At 42.4% G+C, this 24,015-nt stretch overlaps 1 protein-coding gene across 1 annotated transcript in view; it reads right to left on the bottom strand.

Moving 5' to 3' along the window:
* Positions 1 to 24,015, bottom strand: part of LOC135211099 (Bardet-Biedl syndrome 4 protein-like) — a gene marked incomplete at its 3' end in the record, with an annotated part of 240,495 nt that overhangs the window by 52,258 nt on the left and 164,222 nt on the right. The window contains 2 exon segments of the mRNA XM_064244182.1: positions 1,451 to 1,604; positions 17,343 to 17,505. Of these exon segments, the coding sequence (XP_064100252.1) occupies positions 1,451 to 1,604; positions 17,343 to 17,505 (317 nt within the window).

The following is a 24,015-nucleotide window of genomic DNA, read 5'->3' as shown; positions in this document are numbered from 1 at the left end:
AGCGCAGTCAGTCGGCAGCTGTTAAATAGTCCGAGACCGTCACGAGCTACAATGTGGACTTTGTATTGGTTGATCCAGTCAGTCATTACTTTGTCCTATTGGCGTGTTCCTGTACCCATAAGGATCGACACCCACCATAGAGTGTCGGTGTCTTTATCTGCTGCGGAATATTACGAGACCGTGAGAGACTTCGCTGCAGTTGAATAGTCCAGTGGATGGGTACTTGTCATCACTCCGAAGAATATGTCAGACAGGAAGATAGATAAGGTCATTGCAACCATATCTATCTTTCCCTTCGGGTCTGCCCACAGGTCCTTGGAACCTCATTTCCTGTGACCAGTGGTGGATGCTTGCAGGTTGAAGACAAGTTGCATCTCGCCTATGGTGTGCAGCTGTAGAGGTAAGAAGGATGCGAGAGTGACTGGCCTCTCCACCTTCCACACCTTGTCCTTCCACTCCTCTTCCTTCAGGTTGAGGATAGGACTCGAGCTTACACTGGCTGGTCAGACGACTGATCCAGTAAGCTTATACATAAGCATCCTTTTTATGTTTCTTATCAGAATCATAGAAGCAATCCTGATCCTTCCTCTAGCAAGGGGAGGAAGGAGACTGACAAAAATGCAAACCCTTACCAGAACTTTGCAATAATGTCTCTGACTCCAAATATTCTTCACAGCCCATTTTCGGATGAGTTATGATTCCTTACTCATTTCGAAAAGGCCCAGAAGTCTGACTCTTGATCATGCAGCTCCTATACTCCGATCAAGTTGTCAGAGGCAGGGCACTCCTCGCTCTTACGACCAGGAGTATCCTAGGTGTGTAGAACTTCAGTCAGTTCTAGAGGCTCACTCAGATTCCTCCCACCAATCAGTGAGTCTTCCTTGTGTAAAGGACCGAGGGTTTGTATATCGTGTAGGAACAAATTACAATTTTTGGAAGTAAATTGTATTTTTCCTAACTATACAAACCTGAGGTCCTTTACATACATGCCCACCTCATGCCACCCCTCAACCTGAACCTGGGGCTGAAGGCAAAGTGGTGTGTTTACATCCGGGCAGGCTAGCCTACCCACCTGCCACACGGTAGTTACTGCCTAACCACCTTGTTCAAGAATTTAACGGCCGTAATTCCAGCTACGCCGAAAGTAATTCCTTATGTAAAGGACCTCAGGTTTGTATAGTTAGGAAAAATACAATTTACTTCCAAAAATTGTGATATTTTTTATACTCATGGTATTATATGCCATTAAAAACACTTCTTAAGTAATTTTTAAGAATAGTCAAAGTAAAAAAGACAATAACATGTGAACACACACAGCTTCTCCCATAGCCACATTACTAATTTCCATTTTTAATGTAGTATATAAAAGTGCAAATTTTTATCTGCAGTAAGCAACTGAAAAGCTCAAGTCACACAATACATGCAGAAGGAATGAAATGTTATTACTCACCTGCATCATAGAACCCGCTGCAATTAAGGCACGTGTGTTGTTTGGATCAAAAGTTAGTGCTGTCCCAAGGTGCTCAAAAGCTTGTTGATGCTTGCCTGTCTGCATAAACAACAACCCAAGCGTTGTGTGAAGGTCTGCATTTTCGGGAAAGTACCTATTCAAAAGCATTCTTGGTTAACAACACTAAGAACAAACATCACAGTGCAAATACAGTAATAAGAGTAAAATTTCACTATCAAATAGTAAGACACCTTACATAACATTGCAATTGCATTATGACATTTATTTTATATGATTGCTATGTATTTATTAATATATTTGATAAAGTATATAGTGAATATGTAATACTGACATAACATCCTTCACCCTCATGTTATCCCAAATACAGGTTTATGATCTCTTATCTGTAATTCTAAAGACCCAAAAACTCTAAAAACCTAAATATTTTCAGGAGAAAATTTATAATTTCCAAAGGTTAAACGGTACATCTATTTTATAATAATGATGATTTAAATAAAGATTATTTTGCTTGCTGCATCCAATTACTATTTTGACATTCTGAGACACCTTACAAATACTCCTAGCTACCATTCCACGACACAGATGTTCACAGAAAACCGCCAGGATAATTTAATATCATTTTACAGCAAACAATGTCCAGTCTAACCACCCAACTGAGAAGCAGCAGCAATTTGCTCATACAAAGCATACTAAACAGTGAGGCAAGAACATCTAAATTGTGAGAAAGATGAAATTATCATTATTATAGAGGATTAGTTTACCCCTGACATCTGAGCCTAAAAAAGGCTCTGCTTGGGCTGATTTTCAGCAATTAATCCTGAAAACAACTTTTTCAGAAAACCAGTTTTATTTAGGAACATGATGATCCTATTAAATAAGAAATCTTTGCCTTCGGCAAGAATGCCTTTTAATGTTGGATTTTGAAAATAAATGCTTCTTTATTGGTTCCAAACTGGACATTCAACTAATAAGCGTTGGACAGTCATTGGTGCTTGGCATTATTACATTTCATTGGGTTTGAGCGTGGATTTGACATCAAATGACCTTGTGAAAATCTAGTATGGCCTATATGTAGTCTTGTTAACATAACTTCTTTAGCTCTTTCTTTTTGAGACGACGACATGCATGAAAGAACTTCACTTTTTATATTTCTTTTTGTTTGTAGTTGGCACTGATGTCCAATCTATTTGCAGCCTTCATATATCAATGGCTTAATAGATGTTACCCAGTCTGATACTGGGGCATGTGTAATTGTTGATGGAAAAGTTCAAGCTATTGGCAGCTGTATCTACTTTTTTGTTTCCTTCAATTCCCACATGTGCTGGAATCTAAAATATTTTTACTAATAGTCCTGACTGAATAAGCTGATGGAATTTTATTTGGATTTCTTGTACAAGATGATTTGGAGACTTGCATTTGTAATGGTAATTGCTGTATAAGCAAAGAAAGATAAAGGAAAGGAAAACGCATCTTCGAGAAGTTCTGCACCAAGGAGGCATTCGCGCATGTGTGGGAGGTGCCTGTTCTCATGATGGTTCTAGAATCGGCAGGAGTGTTGTGGAACTTGACAGGCGCCGACGTGACGTGAGGAACGCCGCGATTTCTGATACAATACGTTGTCTAGATTCTTCTAAGAAGTTCCGGTAATCTCGGGAGTCTGTGACGTTTACCGTAGGCTCCGTCCACAGGATACCTTATAAATACGACTGACGAAGTAGGAGGGAGCAGAGATCATCAGTAAGAGCCACAGATCAGATTATCAGTGAGAGATCAGCAGCAGAGATCGTCAGAGAGAGATAAGAGAAGAAGGAACCAATGAAGGATCAGAGAGGAAAAGTCCCTCGAGAGTTGGTTGAATTCTGGTCAAGTCGTCGTCAGGAGTGGACGACCGAGGCATTTCGACGTAGAGCAAAACTTCAAAGAAGAAACGTTTTACAAGAGGTTTTGAGGAGTTCCTGCCCTTCAAGTGTCAAGAATAGACATTGTTTTCTGCAATACGGTGTCAAGAAGACGTCTGAAGTATAGTGCTTCGGGCTGGCGACAGCCCCTCAAGTGTTCACAAGGGTCTTCTCTCGTGTCAAGTTGGGCCCATGCTCAGGGGATCCATTTGCTGTGGTACCTCGACGACTGGTTAGTCTTGGCAGTTTCCAGGGAAAAGCTGCTGCAGGACAAGGATCATCAACTTCAGTTCTGTCTGGAACTGGGTATATTAGACAACTAGGAAAAGTCGAACCTCGTACCCAGTCAAAGGATTCTCTACCTGGGCATGGTCATCGATACAACAGTGGCAAAAGTTTTCCCTTCGGAATAGAGATTGGAGAAGTTGCGGGTGGTGGCGCGCAACTTCCTGTCGGAATCACATCAGTGGCAGGTTCTTCTGGGAGTGTTGTCTTCCCTGGAGAAGCTGGTTCCTCATGGGCGTCTTCATCTTCGGTCTCTGCAATGGATACTAGGAGAATTCTGGTCTCCGGCGGGGAACTCACCCCTGTTAAAGGTTCCTCTGTCTCTGGAAGTGAGAGAAGACCTTCGTTGGTGGTTGGACGACCAGAATCTTTTGAAGGGTGTCTCTCTGCATTCTCTTCCATCGGACTTCCTTCTATTCTCAGCACCTCCCTCGCAGGTTGGGGGCTCATTTAGGCAGCCTCATCGCTTTAGGCGTTTGGAGTTAGGAGGACAAGCAGCAACATATCAACATCTTGGAGTTGAAGGCAGCCTTCCTGGGTCTGAAGGAGTTTTGGGAGAAGGTAGAAGGTCATTCTGTCGTTCTCATGTCGTACAACTCCACAGTGGTAGCCTATGTGAACAAACAGGGAGGCCTGGTTTCTCGTCAACTTTACGCCTTGACCGTCGAGGTTCATCAGTGGGTGGTCAGCAATTCGGTAGAGCTCTCAGCCAGGTATATCCCAGACAAATGGAATGTGGTCGCAGACAAACTCAGTCGCCGGGACCAGATCCTAGGCACAGAGTGGTTTCTTCATCAAGTGGTAGCAGACAAGCTTTTCCAGGTTTGGGGGAGACCCATGCTGGACCTTTTTGCGACTCGCTTCAACAGGAAGCTAGAGATATTCTGTTCAGTGGTTCCAGATCCTTTAGCATTGGCAAAGGATGCATTCCAACAACCCTGGGACAACCTGGAGGTGTGTGCCTTCCCTCCGTTTTGTTTGATCCGTCAGGTTCTGCACAGGCTAATGAGTTCACATGGTCTCAGGATGACTTTGGTAGCCCCTCTGTGGCCTCAGGCAGAATGGTTCCTAAATCTGCTGTCGTTGTTGTCAGAGGTAGGGAGATTCCCCCTTGGCAACATCTGTGTCAGCCCAATGCGGAAAGGTTCCACCAGTCAGTAGAATCCCTGTCTCTTCATGGTTGGAGGCTATCAAGTATCTCCTCAGAGCAGGGCATATGTCCAGCAGTCTTAAAAAGTTTACCTCTGCAGTTTACCAAGGCAAATGGGCGATCTACTGTGATTGGCATCGTAAATGGGGTTTTTCTGCACTCACAACCTCTATTCAGCGAACAGCAGACTTTTTAACCTTCCTCAGAAACGAGAAACGTTTGTCCGTTTCTGCCATTAGAGGCTACAGGGTGGCCCTGAGTTTGGTGTTACACCTTTAAAGGTATCGACATCTCTTCTTCCTGGGCACTTTCTCTGCTAGTTAAGGGGTTTGAGCAGTCGAGTTCTCCTAGAGAGCTCAAGCCTCCGACATGGGATGTTTCCTTGGTTCTCAAGAGCTTCACTAAGAGTCCATATGAGCCCTTGCGTCTCTCATATGACAGAAACCTGACACTCAAGACAGTTTTCCTTCTGGCCTTGGCATCCTCCAAGAGGGTAGGAAAGCTCCACGGTCTGAGCTATAAGGTGAAGCACACCAGAGGTTGGGGGTCGGTGTCCTTCGAATTTGTCCCGGAATTTGTGGCCAAGACCCAAAATCCTTCTGTGCACGATGAGAGGTTCACTTCATTTTCCACTCCATCACTGAATGACTTTGTGGGTGGTGATGCTCAAGAGCTTTTGTTGTGCCCTGCCTGGGGCATGCGTTGCTATCTTAAAAGGACTCAGCACCTGAGACCAGGTTGCTGCAGACTTTTTGTTAGCACAGGCCGTACAAAGAAAGAGGTGTTTAAGAATACTATCTCTTTTTGGATACAAGAAGCCATCAAACAGGCATACTTTACTCTTGATGATTCCACCACCACCACGTCTGTGCAGGCTAGAGCGCATGACGTTAGGGGTATTGGTCCCTCTCAGGGTTTCAAAAAGAACTTGGCTGTACATAGAGTGCTGAGCGCTGGTACTTGGTTGTGCCAGTCCACTTTCACCTCTTTCTATCTTAAGGATGTTCCCCACAGATCTGCGGACACGTTTTCCCTGGGTCCTGTGGTGGCTGCCCAACAGGTTGTGTAACTCATAGTTGCCCTTAACAGGGTACTTGTATCTTACCTAAGATGATTGTGTGGATGAGTGAGTGAGTTGGCTGGTCTCCTTCTTTCTCTTGTACCTTTCCTTCTTCCTTCGGCCGGGTTAAGGAATAGACACGTCATTCGCTGGACTGGTCTGATACAGGTGAGTAAGGTAATCATACTGATAGTGTGGTCGCATAATATACAAATATCATACCCTCTATTTGGTAGCATATGCTCCACTCCTTGGCAAGGAGGGGTTGGGAGTAATACAAACCCTGGTGCATTGGTTTGCAATTGGACAGTCAAAGTTTCTCTTTGGTTCCCTATACAATGGTTCTCCTATATATCATTGTACGTCACTCAGGGTCTGAGTGGTTAGATATCAATTTATCTAGCTTCTCAACAGGCTTCAGTCCCTCTCTAGAAATCATTTCTTCTGGAAGCTGGACTGGTGGGTAGGCCCCCAGCTGGTCTTGGATGTCTTGTACCTCCCTCCAAGTATGAGACTATCCTATTGTTAAGACTGACGGTTTGTTAACGAATGAATAAATGACAAATTTTCTAAGACAATTTGTATTTTTCATAGCTACAAACCTGAGGTCTTAACATTATAATGCCCACTTCTAGCTGCCCCTCTGTTTTTTACATAATACATTAAACAAACACTTTTGCAAGGTTTTGCAGTGTTTCTGGAAAATTCACAAATGTTTGCGCTATTGTGAAGAACTTGAGTAGGGTAATTAGTTAGGTTCCAATGTAAAGTTCGCACTATTGTGAATTCATGCAACTCAAATCACGTTAGTTCAGGGTATTACTGTACATAGTATTAGTGTGTTCAAGAGGGCAAGGATGAAGGTATTTAAGTGGAAGCCTTCACCCATCCCAAAAAACATACTACTCAAGGCTCTGCTTCATTCTACTACTTAGCCCATTGGAAGACGACAAGCAATCCCCTACTCAAGTCAGCAGAGGAAAGAGACAGCCAGCCTCAGTGACTCCTTCCCTTTCTCCTTTCCTGGCTATGGTTATGAGGTTGGAGGGTGCAAAAAGATTGGGATGAATCCCAAAGCATTCCTGATGAGAGGAGGTTGAGCTGGCTGTCTGGGTCTCTGAAACACTGGTTTCTTCTCCATCCCAGTTGCTAAGGGTTACTCTGCATAGCCTCTAAGACAGACATGATGGCTACTGCTTGGTTAATAACAAGAGTCCTAAGAATTCAATTCCTTAATCAGAGGATAACTTCCTAATTAGCCCACCGGCTGGTACGCTGATTAGCTAAACAGGTCAGTGCTTTACCTAAAGACATCAGCAACTTACTGAACAAGGTCTTCTCATCACAAGACAAGACACTGTGGAGGATTGAATTTTCTGTATCGTCAAAATCATCAGAGAGAGAGAGAGAGAGAGAGAGAGTGAGAGAGAGAGAGAGAGAGAGAGAAGAGGAGAGAGAAGAGAGAGAGAGAGAGACGAGAGAGAGAGGATGAGATGAGGAGAGAGGAGAGAGAGAGAGCGGTGGTTGGTGGAACGGTAGTTTGTCATAGAAACAACTGTGAGTGTAATTGAGGTAGTTGTTTATTTTTTGTTTGTTTTTGTAGTTTAGTACGATAGCGAGTGTTTCAAGTGAGTGCTTTTTTTTATTCTGGCTGCAGCAGAGGTGAATGTGTTTTCGGCTTCCTAGACTATTTATATTTTTTGGATTATCTATCTTGATTTTGACAGTAAGTGCTTTTGTTTTTTAGTGTGGATGTGAGTGATAGGATTGGGTTCTAATTGTTTGTTTATTTAGTTAGTTAGCTTTGTACAATAGTGATGATTGACATTTCTTTCCAGACTGCAGTTCCTCCTTAACCTTTCTTCATAAAACAGTGCTCGTCACCTAAGCTGTGGATAGGTAGTTATTGTCCCCTTATCTCCCGTTATATAGTACTGGATTACGGACTATTGCATGGAAGTGGATAACAGATTGGATTGCTCTTGGATAATTGTACGACTGACGTTTACGACTCGGAACGAACCTTGATTAGATTGTGGCCAGGATATAAGATTGATCTTGATGACGACGACTATGGCTGGACCTTGGAATTGAGAGTGGAATCATCCTTGGAGGATAGATATTCCTTAGTTGACGACTGGAACGAATTTGGATTGATCTGGACTACGGATAGTACGATTGACGTGGAAGTACCGTTGGCCTCGGTACTGTGGCTCACTTGCCATAGTTGGAGTGCTGGAGGCACTATTGGCCTATAAGGCCACTTATATGTCATATAGTCTTGGGTTGAGAGTTCGTTTATGTTAGGTTGTGGGTTTATTTTTGTATTGGTTGTTTATATTAAGTGTTATATGTTAGGAAATATAGTATTAAGGTATTTGAGTAGTTTAAATATCCTTTTATCTAAGAGTCTGGTTACAGATAACGTAAGTATAAAGTTGTGTAGTGAGGAGACTATTGTCTGTAAGGGGGATCAAGGGTGTGGAGGTTGCTTTAGTGCATCCCGCCATATTATTTTGGCACCCAAACAGGGACAGTCAAGGTGGGACAGGGAACCGGACTCTTGGACAGAAGGCAGTGGTAGATTAGAAGTTAGGATTAGGTTTGAGATAAGGGGGAAATGGAGGAACAGTTACAGAGATACGAGGAGGAATTGCGGTTCTACCGGGAATGTGAAGTGCAGTTAGTGAGAGAGAATGAGAAGTTGAAAAGTGAGAATGAGGAGATGCAAAAGGAGTTAAGGGAGTTAAAGGGAGTTGTGGAGAAAGTGGAAGAGAATGTTGAGTTGAAAATGAGAGAGAATGAAGAGCGAATGGGTAAGCAAATGGAGGTTATGATGGAACAGGTAAGAGAAATGATGAAGGTGCGTGTAGGTGAAGGTGCTATTGGAGGAGGGCCTTCTGCTTCGAGTAAAGGGATCGCAGTGAAAGAAAAGACTAAGGTAAGTGGTGATTTTGAAGTTGTTGGTAGTAGTGGTAAAGGTGGTAGTCATCGTAAGGAGGAAAGGAAAGGTGAAAGGAAGGATGAAAGGGAGAGTAAAAGTGATGTAAAGAGTGAAAAGACAAAGGTTCAGGATGAGAGTGAGAGTGATCAAGAGTGGGTGAAAGTGAGTAAGAAAAAAAATAAGAAGAGTTTTGATGGATTATCACAATTATTTACTTATATGTATGATTATTATTATTATTAATATGTACCTGTATTTCTAATGCACATTTAGCATACATGTTGTGTTAGGAATACGTAAATGCAATTATTCATGTTTATCGGAGCATAGGGAATATTATGTAGCATTTATATCATTTTGTGGTGCGCTATTCATTTGTCTGTATCTGGTATCACTGCAATTAGTCTACGCCATAGCCCGCCACTGTTCAAAGCTCCTCCAGTGTATAACTTTTATAATTATCATTTTCACGTATTATATGGCTTAAGGATTTACGTAAGTGTTTTAGTGAAGCCCTATATTAACTATCTATTGAAAGATAACAAAGATGGCGCAGTGAGTGACTTGCCATAAGTGAATTTCGATCAGTGATTAACTTTGACCAACTTGGTCAAAGCAAGCAAGAACCAAGTGTTCGTGTTCATCGTAACCAAGTTACCAAGCAGCAGTGAACTCGAGCTTCGTTTGGATGTACGTACATATTGGCAGTGAGCTTGTGTGGTTTACAGTGACTCAATATATTGTTGGGGCTTTTTAACAGTGACTCAATATATTGCTGGGGCTTTATTACAGTGACTCAATATATCGTGATGGCTACCTAAATTAGGACTAGTGTGCGTTGGCCGTCTGCAGAGGCCGGAACAGAGCGTCACACCCCTACTCGCCAGCGTTTGAGGGGCGACTACATGCATTCACCGTGTGTGCAACGGCGCAAGAGACCACAGCAGTTACAGTGTTGCCAGCTCCGATCTTGCTCCGTTACCTAGAGCTATTGTAGTCGGTGATTGGCTATCGTTTGTGACGTCATTGTGACGTTACTACTGAAGGCGCTAAGCGATATTCTATCTTTTTTCGATTGAATTTTCTATTTATGCCGCCAATACACTGAAGGCGCTGAGCGACATTTTCTCTTATTTCGTTTGAATTGTCTATTTATGCCGCCAAAACACGATAAAGGGAAGAGACCTAAGACTTTGGAGGTTTCTTCCCCATCTTCCTCAACCACCGCCGACATGACGTCATCTCCAACACATTCAAGATCTACTTCTCCCTCATCAACCCCTTCGGCCATGGATTTTATCAGCAAGATGTTTGAATACATGGATAGAAAAGATGAAGAAAGAAGAAAACAAGATGAAGAAAGAAGAAAAGAAGACAATGTCAGGCATCAGAGGAAAGAATTTAAAGCATTAATTGAAGCTATGACTGGCCCCAGGCACCCCGTACCTCAAGCAAGTGATGGCATAGGGCCCCCTACCCCAGTACCTACATCTGCAAGCGTTCTCCAAGGGCCTAATTTAGCTGTGCAAGCACCTAAGGTTACAGTAAATTTGCCTCCACCATTAACTCACGATGTCACCTATAGACAATACACAGAATGGAAGCAGAGATGGAATGATTATGCTGTTATGGTAGATTTGTGGAATAATTTACCACAACCTAAGCAATTAATACAGCTAAGGGCATGCCTAAGTGTTGAGATGAGACGCTTGTTAGAACACAATTTGGGTATTCCGCCAGACTCACCTATGCTTTTAGATGGTGTTTTAACTCAAATTGAAACTTATATAAAGGGTCAGCAGAATGAGGCACTTCGCCGTTTAGCTTTTACGCAATGTAAGCAAGCAGAAGGCGAGTCATTACGGATTTTTTCGTTCGTTTACAACAGCTCTCAGAGGAGGTTGATTTGTGTAAAGGCGTTAACTGCGTGGAGTCGCAAATGAAACACGCCATTTTGGTTGGCATAAGGAATGAAGAACTCACCAAGAAGCTCATCAGCATGCCAACTACAGCAACACTTGAGGAAGTAAAGCTAACTTGCAGGGCTTTTGAAGCTGCAAAGAAGACAACGACTGAGCTAAAGGCTCCACAGACTTCAGTACGTGCTGTGTCAAACTACAAGAAGCAAAAGAAGGTTGCCGCTAAGCAGCCGCAACCTAAGAAAAGTTACTCGCAGGAGAAAAACCCTTCTTTCAGTAGCAGATGCAAGAATTGTGGTCAACAGCATCATAGCGACACATGTAAGGCAGCATCTCACAAATGCAGGAACTGTGCTAAAACTGGCCATTTCCCATACACTGCTGCATGTCCCGCATTGGCTAAGGAGTGCCGAGTTTGCTATAAATTTGGCCACTATGATGTTTGCTGTGCACAGAAAAAGTCAAAGGGAACTAGGGAGTCGAAGGATTTAAAGGAAAATAAATTGAACACCGTCAAGACATCTTCTCCAGCTATACGTTCAGTCGCTTTACGCCCTCAAGGTTGCCCCTCACCGCCTATCAATTTACATGTTGCATATGGCGGTAAATCAGGAAGATCAACGTTATCCCTGATACCGGTGCAGATACCACTGTGTTTGGAGTGCAGCATCTACAAGCACTGGGCATCGGTATCGAGGAATTGCGGCCTCCCCCTGAATTGCAGTTCTCCAACGCTGATGGATCACCCATGGAAGGTAAAGTATTGGGATCAATGGAGGCCATGATGACATATGGTAATATATCATACAAGGGGTATATTGACGTCCTTAGTTTTCTCCCAACACCCCTACTGTGTTATGATGCCCTCCGACACCTAAGGATCATTCCCTGGGACTTCCCGCGTCAAATGCAAGAGAGGAAACTGAGCAGGACTTCAGTAGGAACCAGTCAGGTGCCAGCCAGCCAAGTTATAGCATCTGAAACTACATCTGTTTCTCCACCCCCTGCTACAATGTCACCGGAAGAAGCCAGGCAATACTTTCTTAAGGAATATAGCGATGTGCTAATGACAAAGGAGCAGTTCATCAAGGAGCACAACTTAAGCCAATGACTGGGCCGCCCATGCGTATTCACCTTAAAGAGGATGCCAAGCCCTTTGCAATCTACACTCCACGGACAATACCACTAGCCTTTCAAGAGGACGTCAAGACTGAGTTAGAGGCAATGGTAGCACAAGGTATCATTGAACCTGTTGGGGATCAGCCATGGTGTCACCCCTTAGTGGTTGTGCCCAAACCTACAGGTGGTGTTCGTGTCACCACAGATTTAAGCAAGTTAAATTCACAGGTGCAAAGGCCAGCCCATCCTTCTCCATCACCGTTTAGTGCAATTAGGAGCCTCAATCCTACTTCCAGGTATTTCTCCACTATGGATGCATTGTGTGGGTACTGGCAGATCCCACTAGCAGAGGAAGACCAAGCCCTTACAACATTCATCACGCCCTATGGTCGGTATCGCTATCGTCGTTCTCCTATGGGATTCAGTGCCTCAGGAGATGCCTACTGCAGGAGAGGTGATGTTGCCCTTCAAGGCATCCAAAATTGTGTTAAGGTGGTGGATGACATTCTTGTATATGATAGGGATTATTATTCTCACTTATGCAGAGTTAACAAAGTTTTGTCACGTTGTAGGACTCATGGTATTACTTTAAATGCAGAAAAGTTTATCATTGCTAGCCCTGCTGTATCATTTTGTGGATACACATTATCTGAAGATGGAATTGCAGCTGATAAGGAGAAGGTTCGAGCTATATCAGAGTTCCCGAAGCCAGCAAATCTGACAGATTTAAGGTCATTCATTGGCCTTACTAACCAGTTGACAGATTTTTCACCCAATCTTGCAGCTGCAGCAGATCCACTTCGACCACTAATGAGCCCCAAGAGATCCTTTACGTGGACGGCAGATCACGATGCTGCCTTTGCCAGTGTTAAAAAAAAAAGGCTCTCTCTCAGCCACCTGTGCTAGCTCATTTTGACCCGACGTGCCCCACTATACTGCAAACGGATGCTTCTCGTTTATATGGTTTAGGATATGCCCTTCTGCAAGACCACGGGAAGGCCATTTCCGCTTGGTCCAGTGTGGTTCACGATTTTGGCTGATGCAGAAACTAGATGGGCCACCATTGAGTTGGAATGTTTAGCTTCAGTTTGGGCTATGACTAAATGTCGTCATTTCTTACTTGGATTACCCCATTTCACATTGGTGACTGACCATAGACCCCTGGTACCCATCTTGAATACATATACTTTGGATGCAGTGGAAAACACACGTCTACAACGTCTAAAAGAGAAAGTTTCACCATATATCTTCACTGCAGTGTGGCGTAAGGGCAAGGAACATTGCATCCCTGATGCCTCTCACGTTCCCCTGTGAGCCTCCCAACGTCTGAGGATGATATGCTAAATAGTGAAACCCATCTTTTTCCCTAAGGAGTGTAATAGCCAAGACCGTCAACGCAATTTCAGAGGTGAAGACATCAACTACACAAGATCTTACCTTGGAAGAAATTCGCACCGCAGCACGTGAGGACCCCTCATACACAAGACTCCTCCAGAACGTTGCCAATGGATTCCCCAGTCATCGCTACGACCTCCACAATGACATACTACCCTTTTGGAAAATAAGAGGAATTATACACCGATGATGACCTTGTATTGTACGGAGCCCGAATAGTGGTTCCCTCAGCTATGCGACACAATATTTTAACACGCCTTCATGACAGCCATCGTGGTGTGGAGGCAACTAAGCGTCGGGCTAAACAGACTGTATATTGGCCAGGTATTAATTCAGATATAGCAAATACGGTCCATGCCTGTGAGCCATGTCAGATAATGCAGCCAAGTCAACAGCAGGAGCCGTGGTTATGCAACGAGAACCCCTCTCGTCCTTTCGAATCTGTATCGGCTGATTTCTTCAGTGTTGCTGGGAAATCTTTCCTCGTGTATGTAGACAGGCTATCTGGATGGCCAGTAGTGGTAAAATTTGGTACTAATACTACAGCAGAAGCAACGACACGACACTTCAGCCACATCTTCCGAGACTTAGGTGTTCCTGTAAGGCTAATGACAGATGGTGGACCTCAGTTCATCAGCTCTGAATTCAAGAATTTTCTGCAGATGGGGTGTTCAACATGTGATGTCCACACCCCACTATCCCCAAAGCAATGGCCATGCTGAAGCAGCTGTAAAGAAGGTCAAACATTTTATCCTAAAGGTAGCACCTTCTGGGAATATCGACACCGAAGACTTTGACAGAGGATTGTTGGAGATACGGAATACTCCTAACTATGCTGGCCGTTCTCCAGCACAGATATTATATGGCCAAGCCCTCCGATCATGTGTCCCAGCCCATGCATCATCATTCAAGCAGGAATGGCAAGCGAAAGCAGAAGAATACGACCGTCGTGTAGCATCATGTTCTCAAGCAGCCAAAATACGGTATGACAGCCATGCACACCCTTTGGCACCACTTAAGCTTGATGATAATGTCCGGATTCAAGACCCTATCTCTAAGCGATGGGATAAGACAGGCGTTATAATGGGCATCGGCAAGTCGCGAGACTACTATGTGAAGTTACCCTCAGGAAGAATATTATGGCGTAACCGCCGTTTCTTACGCCCTGTACATCTCCCTAATTCACAATTGCGGGATGAGATGCAACAGTCTCCAAAGAAGAAGGATGTAGCCCCTGCTACAAGTCAACAACCGCAAAGTGACACTCACCTAGAGTATCGACGTTCACCTAGACTCCATACCCGTTCATAAAGCTCTTTGAACGCAAAAGGGGGAGGTGATGGATTATCACAATTATTTACTTATATGTATGATTATTATTATTATTAATATGTACCTGTATTTCTAATGCACATTTAGCATACATGTTGTGTTAGGAATACGTAAATGCAATTATTCATGTTTATCGGAGCATAGGGAATATTATGTAGCATTTATATCATTTTGTGGTGCGCTATTCATTTGTCTGTATCTGGTATCACTGCAATTAGTCTACGCCATAGCCCGCCACTGTTCAAAGCTCCTCCAGTGTATAACTTTTATAATTATCATTTTCACGTATTATATGGCTTAAGGATTTACGTAAGTGTTTTAGTGAAGCCCTATATTAACTATCTATTGAAAGATAACAAAGAAGTTTGATCAAGGATAAGAATATAAGTGTAGAACTAGATTCTTTGTATTCTAATGAGGAAGAGGTAGCTAAGAAGGAGTTAAGTAGTGAAGATGATAGTGAGAGTGGGACTGAGGCAGTGTATAAGACAGTGTATATGAGAGAGGTACCCTGGTGTGAAAAATATGATGAGTATGGTAGGAGGGATATATGTGACTTTTTCAGAGAATATGAGAGGTATTGTCAGGCTAAGTATGGGGATAGTAAGAGAGTGTGGGCTAGAGAGTTGGGGGAATATTTGACACGATTTTTGTTAAGTATGTATGGGGTGATTATGAGTGTGGGGGATGTCGAGTATGAAAATGTGAAAGGTAGAATAATTGAACAGGCTAAGCACATGAAAGGAAGTGTTAGATATTGGTGGAAAAATGAGTTTGATGAAGCAGTAATGAATGTGGGGGAGTCTCTATCTATGTATGTATGTCGTTTGGACACATTAGCAAGGAAGAAATATGGGGATGAAGGGATAAAAGTGAGAATAAGGAGTTGATGAAGTTTTTGGCTACGGTCCCAAAGAATGTGTATGAGTTTGTGAATTTGAAAAGGAAGGAAAAAATGAGGTGGACGAGTGGGAGATTGACGTGGAATGATACGTTAGAAATAGTTGAGGATTATGAGTTGGATAGGGTTATGAAAGAGAGTAGAAGTGTGAGTATAAGAACTGGAGTGGATGAAAGGTTGCCAGAGTTTGGAAGTTTTAGGGACGCAATTTTGAGGGGGCAAATGAGGATGGCCGATAGTGTGGCAGATAGGAGTGTCAGAGCGAGTAATGTGGGAATGGCAGTGAGGGCGAATGGGGGATCTGGACGGGAAAAGCAGTTTTGGAGGGATCAAAGCAGAGGTTCTGTTCGTGAATACGACTGGGTGATGAAAAAGGCCAGGTAAGTGTTCGTAAGATGGTGTTTTTCTTTGAAGTATTTGGCAAAGTAAGGGGGGAAGATTGTGGAGGATTGAATTTTCTATATTGCCAAATTCTTCAGAGAGAGAGAGAGAGAGAGAGAGAGAGCGGTGGGTGGTGGAATGGTACTTTGTGATAGAAACAACTGTGAGTGTAATTAAGGTAGCTATTTATTTTTTGTTTGCTTTTGTAGTTTAGTACGACAGCGAGTGTTTCAAGTGAGTGCTTTTTTTTATTCTGGCTGCAGCAGAGGTGAATGTGTTTTCGGCTGCCTAGACTATTTATATTTTTTGGATTATCTATCTTGATTTTGACAGTAAGTGCTTTTGTTTTTTAGTGTGGATGTGAGTGATAGGATTGGGTTCTAATTGTTTGTTTATTTAGTTAGTTAGCTTTGTACAATAGTGATGATTGACATTTCTTTCCAGACTGCAGTTCCTCCTTAACCTTTCTTCATAATACAGTGCTCGTCACCTAAGCTGTGGATAGGTTGTTATTGTCCCCTTATCTCCCGTTATATAGTACTGGAGTACGGACTATTGCATGGAAGTGGATAACAGATTGGATTGCTCTTGGATAATTGTACGACTGACGTTTACGACTCGGAACGAACCTTGATTAGATTGTGGCCAGGATATAAGATTGATCTTGATGACGACGACTATGGCTGGACCTTGGAATTGAGAGTGGAATCATCCTTGGAGGATAGATATTCCTTAGTTGACGACTGGAACGAATTTGGATTGATCTGGACTACGGATAGTACGATTGACATGGAAGTACCGTTGGCCACGGTACTGTGGCTCAATTGCCATAGTTGGAGTGCTGGAGGCATTATTGGCCTAAAGGCCACTTAATGTCATATAGTCTTGGGTTGAGAGTTCCGTTTATTTTAGGCTGTGGGTTTATTTTTGTACTGGTTGTTTATTGTTAGGTGTTATATGTTAGGAAATATAGTATTAAGGTATTTGAGTAGTTTAAATATCCTTTTATCTAAGAGTCTGGTTACAGATAACGTAAGTAGAAAGTTGTGTAGTGAGGAGACAATTGTCTGTAAGGGGGATCAAGGGTGTGGGGGTTGCTTTAGTGCATCCCGCCATAACACCTGTACGTAATAGCAAAATCAGTTAACTTGCTCACCAAAAGGCTGAGCCACATACCAGTCTGTAAAGAAGCCATGGCAACATACTCCAAAGCAGTCAACTCCTGAGCAGAGAACGCATGTCTCTCCTAATGAAGCTTTTGCAAGGCATTTGTGCAGGACCACCATGAACTTTTGAAAAACAAGACTGGAGTTTTGGGGCATTTAAAAACCACAAATGTGAGCTATCTACAAATAAAGGATTTGTGTGGTGAAACAAAAGTGTTTCAATTTATATTATAAAAGTACAAATTTTACTAAGTACAGCAGGTTTCTTCTAATATAAATATTGTTCACAAATATGGTTTTAAAAATCTAATATAAGCTTACTCAATTGCAGCTCGGTATGTATTTATGGAAGAAGCAACATCATTCTCCAAAAGGTAAAGTTTTGCTAACATGGCAAAAGTCTGGTGGTGCTTGTTTTGTTCAAGAGCAAAGATGAGCTGCTCCCTTGCATTGTCATACTCTTTCAGATGCATGTAGCATACTCCTGTACGGAAATAAAAGACAAAATTCAGCTCTGCTTATATGGTAGAGCATCATAGTTCTCCTCTTATCTGAAAACTTATGGCATGCACAAGTAGTAGACAAATCACAAAATAAAAATACAATACATAAATTCTGCTAACTACGTATGTAAAACTTAGAATGAATTTAATAATAATAAATTCCATCCCATAAATGATCAAAAGGCTATGGGGCTAATGTGTCTCCAAAGAATTCTCAACATCTCATTACAAGCAACAAGATGTTCCCACAAAAAAAAGAAACTTAATTCATGTGTTCTTTATAAAGACTTATAACATTCTTTAATGTTAAATTCCTACAGGGAATAAAAAAAAAATCCAAAATTAATTTCATTTTCAAGAAATACAAACTCATTAACATCAAGTGCCTATACAACACCTGACGTAGGAAGTGAGTTATAATGTCCTTTATGCCTACACACCTGGCTAAAAGTGAATCAAGGGACTTAGGAATAAATGCCTGAAACAGTAAAGGGATAACTTACAATAGATGAGCCATTCAGTTACTTTAGTACTCTTCAACCTCCATGGCCAACAACCCTCTGAGATGTGTATTAAAAGCTACTTCAAGTGAACATGATGTTTCTATGAAACATGTTAGTACAGTGGTCACCCTGTATTTACGGGGATGTGTACCAGATCCCCCTGCGATTATTTAGAATCCATGAATAGTTGAAAACCCTATAAAAACACTGAAAATGGCCTATTTTGATAGGTAAAACTAACAACAAAAAAACACAAAAAATGTTTATACCTAGATTTTTAACCCTTAAACGCCGATTGGACGTATTATACATCAACATAAATTGTCTGTTGGGTGCCGATTGGATGTATGGTACATCAATATAAAAAGTTTTTTTAAAAATTTGTGGAAAAATACTTATAGGCCTACCAGGCGAAAACTTTTGAATCACACGCCTTGGGGGATGTTGGGAGCTCACAGATCAAGGCGTTGTTTTCTTTACAATCGTTACCCAGGCGCGTAAGTGCGAATTTCTTTCTTCTCGCACTAAAAAACATCAGCGACACATCTCAGAAATTATTTCGTCACTTTGACATAATTTTTGCATCATTTTATATTAGCCGTTACATGGAGTATTATATATGAAAATGTGCGCAATTTTATGTAGAATACAACTAAAAACAACTCATGCTTGTAGCTTTCGTCAGTTTTGAAATATTTTTATATAAATAACGATGTGCAAAAATTTCAACCTTTGGTCAACTTTGACTCTACTGAAATGGTCGAAAAATGCAATTGTAAGCTAAAACTCTTACATTCTAGTAATATTCAATCATTTACCTTCATTTTGCAACAAATTGGAAGTCTCTAGCACAATATTTTGATTTATGGTGAATTTTTGAAAAAAAAAACTTTTTCCTTACCTCCGTGCAGTAACTCTGCCGAAAAAAATCAGAAATATTTTCGTCCGATTGTCGTAATGTTTGCACCGTTTTCTATTAGTCATAACATAAAGTTTTATATATGAAAATGTGCGCAATTTCATGTAGAATACAACAAAAAACAAGCCATGATAGTAGCTTTTATTAGTTTTGTAATATTTTCATATAAATAATGATAAGTGCCAAATTTTCAACCTTTGGTAAAATTGACTCGACCGAAATGGTAAAAAAACGCAATTGTAAGCTAAGACTATTACATTCTAGTAATATTCAATCATTTACCTTCATTTTGCAACAAATTGGAAGACTCTGGCACAATATTTCGATTTATGGTGAATTTATGAAAAAACTTTTTCCTTACGTCCGCACGGTAACTTCTGAAAAAATCAGAAATTTTTTCGTCCGATTGTCGTAATGTTTGCATCGTTTTATATTAGCCGTTACATAAAGTTTTATATATGAAAATGTGTGTGATTTTATGTAAAATACAACAAAAAACAACCCATGCTTGTAGCTTTTATCAGTTTTGAAATATTTTCATATAAATAACAATAAGTGCCAAAATTTCAACCTTCAGTCAACTTTGACTCGACCGAAATGGTCAAAAAAGGGATTTTGACGAGGGAAAAATCTATTTCTGGGTGATTGGCTCGTGTCGCCCTATGAAACCCACCCTATGTTGTTTTCCCCCCCCATGCAGGACAAGATGTTTTTAGATTAAGGATGTCCGCTAGGGGCGCTGCTGTCCGTGGCGTCCTCTAGTAGTAGTAGTAACGGCTGCATCGCCCGTTGGTATCAGCTCTCTCTTAAGGGGATTCTGATTGGAAGTTCTAATTGGTGAATGTCTCGTGGTAGTGATTCCCACTCGCCCCTATTACCATACCGACACTTCTTTTTAAGAGTGAGCGAGTCAGTTTTACTGACATTTTCTTAATTTTGTTTTTCTCTGGTAATTTTAGATTAATTTTACCTAGAAAGAATGATATTAAGGATCCTTTCATAGGGCGACACGAGCCAATCACCCAGAAATAGATTTTTCCCTCGTCAAAATCCCTTTTCTGGGCTCAGCTCGTGTCGGCCTATGAAAGAGTACCAGAGAAACAGACAAGATGGGAAAAAAGGGACAAATGAAAATCAGTTGTAAAATGATGGATATAATATAAGTAAATCAATTACAGCATACAAACTAAGTACTTAAACTAACTTATCCTAAACAGTAATATAACAGAACGTTAGTAATTTAAAGTACTTAAAATACAGTAACCACAGTAAAATACAATGATGCAGTGTAATATAAACAAAAGGGATTTACTTGAAAATTATTTACAAAATATACAAACACATTGTGTCCTACCCTAGCATAAAAATAAGGGTAGGTACACTGAAGTACACCATCAGTACAAGTGTGGATGTCCCTAGCAAAAAAATAAGGGACAATCCACTATTATGATTCAGCGGCTAAGGCTAGGATATCCGAGTAGCATGGCGATAGGGTGAGGCATGTTGGATGATGTAGGTAGAAAGGAGACCTGGATCTGTACTACGACTACTATACAGTATCAGGAGAAACAATGTTTCCCGCTGCTACTGCTGAAAACTTTAAAGATTCCAAGGACTTTAGATAATGACGTTTAAAGACTGTCGGGGATCTCCATCCAGTATACTTTTTAAGATCCTCAAAGTTCATATGTTGAAAGTAATTAATTGAGGTGGCTACTCCCTGATATCATGTGCTTTTGGGAATGAATCAGGGTTGGCTTGTTTAATGAAGTAAAGGATTTGTTGCCTAATACCTTTTACTGACAAAGTACCACCTTTTTCTCTCATGAAGAGAGCACCTGAGGATCTTGAGGAAGTACGAGATAGAAAGGCTCTTAGAGTTGATACTGGGCAGAGAGAAGGATCCTGGGGAAGTGGGATAACTTTCCAAGGGGCCCACCTTGCAAGAGGATCCTCATTTTTGGCTAAAAAGCTACGATCCGGAGCAAGTAGAACTTCTCCTGATGGGAGGAATTCCACATGACCCGCATCCCTGGATAGAGCCGACAGTTCTGAAATTCTAGCTCCTGAAGCTAGACTTAATAAGAATAATGTCTTTCTCAGGAGCATTATGAATGTACAAGACGAGTTGTCAGTATCTGAAGCTAGTTTGAGGACATCATTTAAGAACCATGAAACTGCAGTAGGCCTTTGAGAAGGTCTAAGTCTAGCACAGGCTTTAGGGATAGACGTGAAATAAGATTCAGTCAGATCTATCTGAAAACCTACTTGAAAGATCTTCTTCAAAGCCGATTTATGAGTGGTAATAGTGCTAGCTGCTAAACCTTTTTCAAACAAGGATCTGAAAAAGGATATAGCTAGATTAACTGTCATGGTTGTAGTGTTTGATTCTTTCAGGAAAGATGCTAATTTTTTAACAGCTGAGTCATATTGTCTAATGGTTGACTCTCTCTTATCTGATTCTAGGAAGAGAATATTCTGTGGATCAATATTAGCATCTTTATTAGCCGCAAACTTCATGAAGTCCATAAAGTAGGGTCTGGAGAATTCCTGAGGAAGCGAACACAGTCCTCATTTGTACTGATTGTGATAGCTTGGGATTGGGGATCCGTTGAGGTCGGAGGCCCAATTCCAGAAGAAGAGGATACCAGTTGCTCTTGGGCCAGTCCGGTGCAATCAGAGCTACTATCCCTTTGAAAGACCTTAGTTTGCTTAGGACTTTCAAGAGGAGATTCACTGGAGGAAAAACATAAATTCTTCTCCACTGATTCCAATCCAACGACAGGGCGTCCGTGGCATAAGCCAGAGGGTCCAGGTTGGGGGCCACATAGCAAGGGAGCTTGTGGTTCGCTTGTGAGGCGAAGAGATCCACTTGGAGACCTGGGACTCTCAGGCTTATCCACTGGAATGACCCGTCGTCTAGAGACCATTCTGATTCCCGAGGAACTGACCGGGACAGAGTGTCTGCTATCACATTTCTTACCCCTGCCAGGTGAGTGGCAGACAGATGCCATTTGTGTTTGTTTGCTAGGGCAAAGATGGCTATCATGACATGATTCACATGCTTGGATTTGGACCCTCCTCTGTTGATGCAATGAACTACCACTGCACTGTCCAAAACTAGCCTTAGATGAGACTTCTTCGGGGGAAGCAGTCTCTTCAAGGTAAGAAATACTGCCATTGCTTCCAGAACGTTTATGTGGAGCTGGCGAAATTGAACTGACCAAGTCCCCTGAACCTGTTTGAACTGAGAGTATCCCCCCACCCGGACAGGGAGGCATCCGTGTGAATGGTTAACACTGGAAGGGGATATTGAAGGGGTACCTTCTTGGCTAAGTTCTTTACTTTTGACCATGGACGGAGTTGATTGCGGAGGATCTGTGAGATTACTGACAACTTGTCTCGAGATTTGGTGTTTGCTCTCGAACGCCAAATTCGATTTAAATCTTTTAGCCTTGCTTTCAGGAGGATATCTGTTACCGAAGCAAACTGAAGGGACCCTAGGATTCTCTCCTGGTTTCTCCTTGATGTTTGTTTGCATTTGAGAAATTGCCTTACAGATTTTGCTATTTCCCTCCGTTTGGCCACTGGAATTGACAGATTGTGGGAAGACAAATCCCATTGGATTCCCAGCCACTGAAAACGAGACTCCGGGGTAAGTCTGGATTTCGTTTTGTTTATCTGGAACCCCAGATGTTCCAGAAAGTGAACTACCTTTTTGGTGGCTTTGAGACATTCCTCGACGGTTGGTGCCCAGATCAACCAATCGTCGAGGTATGCTGCTACCATGATTCCCTGAGTTCTCAATTGATGTACAACCACTTCTGCTATTTTCGTGAATACCCTGGGGGCTACATTCAGACCGAAGGGCATCACTTTGAATGAGAATGTCTGATTTCCTAGCCTGAATCCTAGGAATGGGCGGAAGTGCCTGGCTATAGGGATATGATAGTATGCGTCTGTAAGATCGATGGAGCATGTGACGGCTTCCACGCGGAAGTAAGGTTCAGTTACTTGCGAGAGGGTAAGCATCTTGAACTTGTCGCAACGAATGAAAGAGTTTAGCTTGACAAGTCTAAGATTACCCTTCTTTTTGTTGAGCCTTTCTTTGGCACGCTGAATAAGCGACCTTTGAAATTTTAGATGCTTGACTCTCGCAATAGCTCCTTTCTGAAGGAGTTCCTCCGCGTAATCTGTCAATTCCTCTGATGGTATTTGGTGGAATGATTTGATTGGAGGCGGATCTTTGATCCAACTCCAACCCAATCCTTTGGACACTATGCTCTGTGCCCAATTGCTGAACCCCCACCTGTGGCGGAAGAGGAACAGCCTCCCTCCTACCTGGGGAGCCTCATTGTTGATGGGCGGGTTGACCACCACGCCCTCCTCTGAACTGCCTGCTCCTTGTCGCCCTTCCTGCGCCACGCTGGCGAAAGTAACCTCTCGCCCTACCTCTCGGTTGTTTGTAGCCTTGAGCCTCATATGTAGGGTTGAAGGCCGGCGAGATTGCGTAGGAGGTCGACGGCTGTGATTGAGGAGACAACAGGAGGATGGGCTGGTTCTGTTTCGAACTAGCAGGTTGTCCCTGTTGGGTACCGGGACGGCCTGCACAAATTGCTGCTGTTGCTGGTGTTTCTGATACGGCTGGAACCTCTTACCAGCCTTCTTTGGTTTCTTACCAGCAGTGGGGACGGATTCTTGTTTCCTCTTTGACGAAATACCCCACCTAGCTCTAAGGCTCTGGTTGAGCCTAGCAGCCTCGTGGTGCACTTCATTAACAGCGGACTCTGGGAAGAGATCCGCTCCCCACATGCTAGAAGCCAAGAGTCTATTAGGCTCGTGCCTAATAGTGCACTCCTGCAGAACGTGCTTTCGGCAATTCCTCCTAGCTTGGAAGAAGTCGAAAGCATCTGTTAGGACCGTCTGAAACTGGGATTTTGCCAAGATCTTAAACAGCGGTTCCGTCGCATATGAGAGAGCAGCCATTTCCGTTATTATAAGAGAATTGAGGGACCTGCCAAACCTGGTTCGCGCGTCGAACTCTGCCTGAATCAGGGAATCAGGCAGCC

This window comes from Macrobrachium nipponense, chromosome 4 (assembly GCF_015104395.2).
Source record: "Macrobrachium nipponense isolate FS-2020 chromosome 4, ASM1510439v2, whole genome shotgun sequence".
In the NCBI taxonomy this organism is placed as follows: Eukaryota; Metazoa; Arthropoda; class Malacostraca; order Decapoda; family Palaemonidae; genus Macrobrachium; species Macrobrachium nipponense.
The sequence above is the reverse complement of the archived record's forward strand: the minus strand, read 5'-3'. Positions and strand labels throughout refer to the sequence as shown.